The sequence below is a fragment of the Halyomorpha halys genome, unplaced genomic scaffold (assembly GCF_000696795.3).
Source record: "Halyomorpha halys isolate HHAL.00 unplaced genomic scaffold, Hhal_1.1 Scaffold1256.1, whole genome shotgun sequence".
Lineage (NCBI taxonomy): Eukaryota > Metazoa > Arthropoda > Insecta > Hemiptera > Pentatomidae > Halyomorpha > Halyomorpha halys.
This window is the reverse complement of record NW_027114326.1, coordinates 64,970-69,271: the sequence shown is the minus strand read 5'-3', so window position 1 is coordinate 69,271 and position 4,302 is coordinate 64,970. Positions and strand designations below refer to the sequence as shown.

General features: G+C 34.4%; 1 protein-coding gene across 1 annotated transcript in view; it reads right to left on the bottom strand.

The window, feature by feature from the left end:
* Positions 1–479: 479 nt before the first annotated feature.
* The window catches only part of LOC136796795 (uncharacterized), a 60,087-nt gene continuing 56,264 nt past the window's right edge, over positions 480–4,302 (bottom strand). Inside the window, exon 2 of the mRNA XM_067051517.1 lies at positions 480–1,982. Within this exon, the coding sequence (XP_066907618.1) occupies positions 480–1,982 (1,503 nt within the window). The remainder of the gene's footprint in view (positions 1,983–4,302) is intronic.

The following is a 4,302-nucleotide window of genomic DNA, read 5'->3' as shown; positions in this document are numbered from 1 at the left end:
CATTAGTAATGGATTGTTATATGCACAAATCTAACCCATAAAAAAAGGATATGGGTTAGATTTGTGCATACTATAATAATAATAATATGATAATTTTCAGTGGTGTCGGATTGTATAAAAATTGAAGACTGCTTTTTCTAAAAATGGCTGGCAGCAAGAATTATGATAAGCAACTATTTTGAAAACGATATGAATTTTATGCAAAATGCTTCTTTGTTTATAAAGCTATTTATTGTTTTTATTTGTCTAACATCATAATTTTAATATGTTTACTTTTAATATTATAATATATAAACTAAATAAAATATTTATTAAAAACTCGTATGTAGAATTTTGTCAACTATGCTCCACTGAACAATTTCCATCTGAGGATTGTTGTATACTAGTCCCAATCTCTTCAAATTATAATACATTTAATATTGTGTGTAAATTATGAAATAATGTGGATGTCTCGTTTTGATATTATACTAACCTTGAGACTACTTGTTGGTCCCATTCCTTCCAGTCTTATTTCCTGGTTCCTCCTCGTCTTCGTTTTCATTGCTAGGGATATTTACAGCGGTGACGGGTACAGTGATTATAGGGGGTCGCTTTGGGAGAGGTTGGACGTCAAGAAGAGTAATAAGATCAGAACTTTTTCGCAGGAGAACGGCGTTTGGATTCTGAACCATTTTCCTGATCCACGACTCAGTTTTAGGAAGCCCTGTCTCCAGCTTATATTTTGATGTGTATAGAGAGGCTGTGATTTCAGAGTGGGTCGGTAATTCTACATTGCGTAGTGCCTCTTCGTACTGACGCACAATATCATTCAGCCTCTCTTTATGTGTTGGTATCATGGGTACAGGTACGGATAGCGGGCATTTGTAAAAGTTGTTTATAAACTTTTCTTCATTGGATCCAGTGATTAAGCAGAGTTGGTGACGTTTAAAAGCTTGAGGTTTAGTTGAAAGAGTTATTTGTGTTGGTATTAAGTCAGTTTCAGGAGGGCTAATGGATGTCGCGGGTAGAGTAAGGGACAGCGGGATCCGGTAAAAATTATCCTTAAATTTTTCCAGATTTTTCTTTTTTGGACAACTTATACTAATTTCATGCCGTCTTGATGGCTCTAGTTCGGGCTTTTGGTCAATTTGGGTTGGTACTACAACCGATTGGAAAGCTTTGTTAGTCAGGCCTGGTTGCTGGTTATTCATTTGTGGTAGTTGGAGGTCAATTCGTGGTCCTAAGGTTATTATTAATTCTGGTTTGGTTCTTTGGATTGTTTGTGTTGGTACTCCATACGTTTGAAAAGGTTTGCTAGTCAGCCCTGGTAGATGGGTCTTCATTTGTGGTCCTAAAGTCTTGATTAGAGCTGGTTGCTTGCTATTTCTCCCTAATCTGTTTAGTTGCTGTTGGACTTGTCTTCTGTTGTTTTCCACTTGTTGGCCCTTACGTTGTAGCTCTTTCTTGAGCATTACCCACTTCACAGTGTTTTTTACATCATGTGGTGGAGGTCTCTGCATAATATGCCGAAGCTTATGAGACCTCCGATCATTTCTACAGTGTGTGGTTGACATTCTTTGGTACCAGCAGAGTAAACGTTGTCTATTAATTTCACGTAGTATATCTAGTTTGGTGGGCCTTAGCGGTTTTTGAGACCTATATTCAGGAATAGGGATTTTCACTATAGGTGGTTTTCCTGCTGATTTCTTAATTACCGTGGATGGATGTCTGATGTTAGTTGTTTCAAACCAGCGACCCATTTTATTTAGAATGCTGGCGCTCTTTGTTTCTCCTGGTGGGACCCTATTGTATGCAGCTCGTTCGTGATGAAATGGGTTAAATTTCTCTTCGTCCCTTAATCGCTTAACCTGATCTCTTAAAATACGTCCATACAAAGGTCCAGCAGAATGAGGCCTACTGTGGTTTAGTTTATGCATTACGTTGGACTTATTGCTCCATTCATTTGCTGTCTCTTTTCTAATCTTGTTAACGCTGTTTGAATCCTGCAAGAAAAAAAAAATAGTTAGACAGCTAACGTAACCATAGTTTCATACATAATAAGATAAAATAAGATAGTGATTAAAAACTATTTCATTCGTTTACACATTATTTGGCAATATTTGCTTTTACAAGGGTGGGTCACTTGCTACCTCTGCCACGTATTGTGAAATGAAAAAAAAAATTGAAATTCTCTTGTAAGCAATCAACATTTAAAAATTGATATAAGTACTTGACGTAAATCGCTTAAATTTCTAATATTGTTTAATTTTGGACCCTAATACGTTAATTAAACTACCAAGTCCGAAAGATCACTCGAAAACCTGAGCAATTTTAGGCTGAAGGGATAATTATAAATAGTTGACAAATGATATCCACAATAACTTGAATAGGAACATCTCATCTGTAGTGTTATTGTACGAATCTAAATCACGAGAACCTTAGTCATAATCATATGATCATATAATATTTTACTATCTAATGTCATATGTAATATCCAAATAGAAATCACATTAAATAAACGTCTGCAACCCTCAATTTGCATTTAATGTCCAAACACTCGCTAATATCACAAATAATTCTTCCTTCATGTAAGGAGCTTTATTCTTGAGGTTCTAAATCTATATCATCGAGTCCAGGAGCCGTCCTAATCCTCTGTTTCTCCACGGCAAGATGTAAATCCCGTGGTAGACATAGGTCGTTACCTGGATGATGTAACATGATCTGTCTGACCATACTAATACCATGGATGAGTCATCTTGGGATGGCGTATAAACAAAGTAAATAATCCTAAAGCTGTTTCAGATCCTGAGTCAACCATGGGACCGGTGTTTTCCCCCTTTAGCGCTGGAGAGTGAGATGAAGCCGATCAGCATCACTACACGGTGGCGGATACATATCAGCTTATCCTACACCTGTGAATTTCAGAAAATAAAATAAAGTCAACAGAAAATTCAATATTTGAATCCTTCTGAAAATTGTTTTTTTCTTGTTGTGTATAGAAAATCATTTTTCTATATATTTCTGTTAGATGTATGTAATGACCTATATTTCTGATAGATGTAATTAATGACCTATATTTCTGTTAAATTGTATGTAATGACCAATATTTCTATTAGATGTATGGAATGACCTATATTTCAAGGTAAATGATTTGTCCTATGAGAATGAATTATACGATGCGATGTTGAAATAGCTGTATCTAGGAAAGTAATTGTGAGATGGCAACACTGCGTGGGCAACACTGAGAAGGAGAGGAGGGAAGGTTTTTTGGTGTTTGTCGAGAACAGTGTTTATAAAAGTGAGAGTGCGTATAATTAATTATTTTAGTTCGCTGAAAGTTATATTAGTTGTAATTTGACTTCTGAGTTGTGAGGGACTCTTTCTGTTAATATTGAGATTATTCTGTAACCATTAATGTAAGTGTTTAAGATAATATAATAGTGAGGTTTTGTTTATTCTTCATCTCTCTTATTTCTTCTTTTTTGTAAAAAAAAGACTATAGCCCCTACAGTAATTTTAACGAAAGAGTTGTTTGTTTGATGAAATTTAATAAAATGTTTACTGGACATGGTATAAATAATCTCTGAATATTCTCAACATTCAAGCGAAATCAATCGCGGCTTATTTGAAGCATAAAATCGACAAGAAAAATACGTTTACGTACACCTAAGCCCAAGCAGTAAATGGAATTTTCTGAACTTTAATAATGCCAATATTCTTCTTCAACTTTTTGAGGAAATCATCTGATCTGAAAATTATGCCGGAACATAAATTTGAAAACACACAGACTAGAATAAAACCGAATTTGGATCTTGATGTCTATAACGTAAAATACGTGTGAAAATTTTAGATATTGAAGACTTAAATTAGGTTCATTTCCTGCATTAATGCTGTTATAATATTGCCAATATGGTATATATTGTTGGGAAATCCATGAATAAAATGTATTTTTGACATATGTAATGAAATTAGAGCTTGTTCGCTTGTTGAATATAAACCCCTAAGGCTTCCTCAACATATCAAGCTTGTTCACTTAGAGAGAGAGAAATACTTTATTTATCTATGCTGCCTAAATACATCAGATTGCTATCTCACACAGAATACTTATCAATCCGTAATCGGACATATATAAATTACACATACATGGTATAATCAGAAAAAAAGAGATACAATAATGAGATATAATAAAAAAAAAATTTTCCCCTACAGTTTCCTTTTACATTCAATTTTGGCCTGTACAGCTAAGACAAATGTTTCAATTCATTCCTATTTTTCCTTCTCATTTCTGTTCCTCCAATTTTACCCTTTCACAGTTTTTTAATT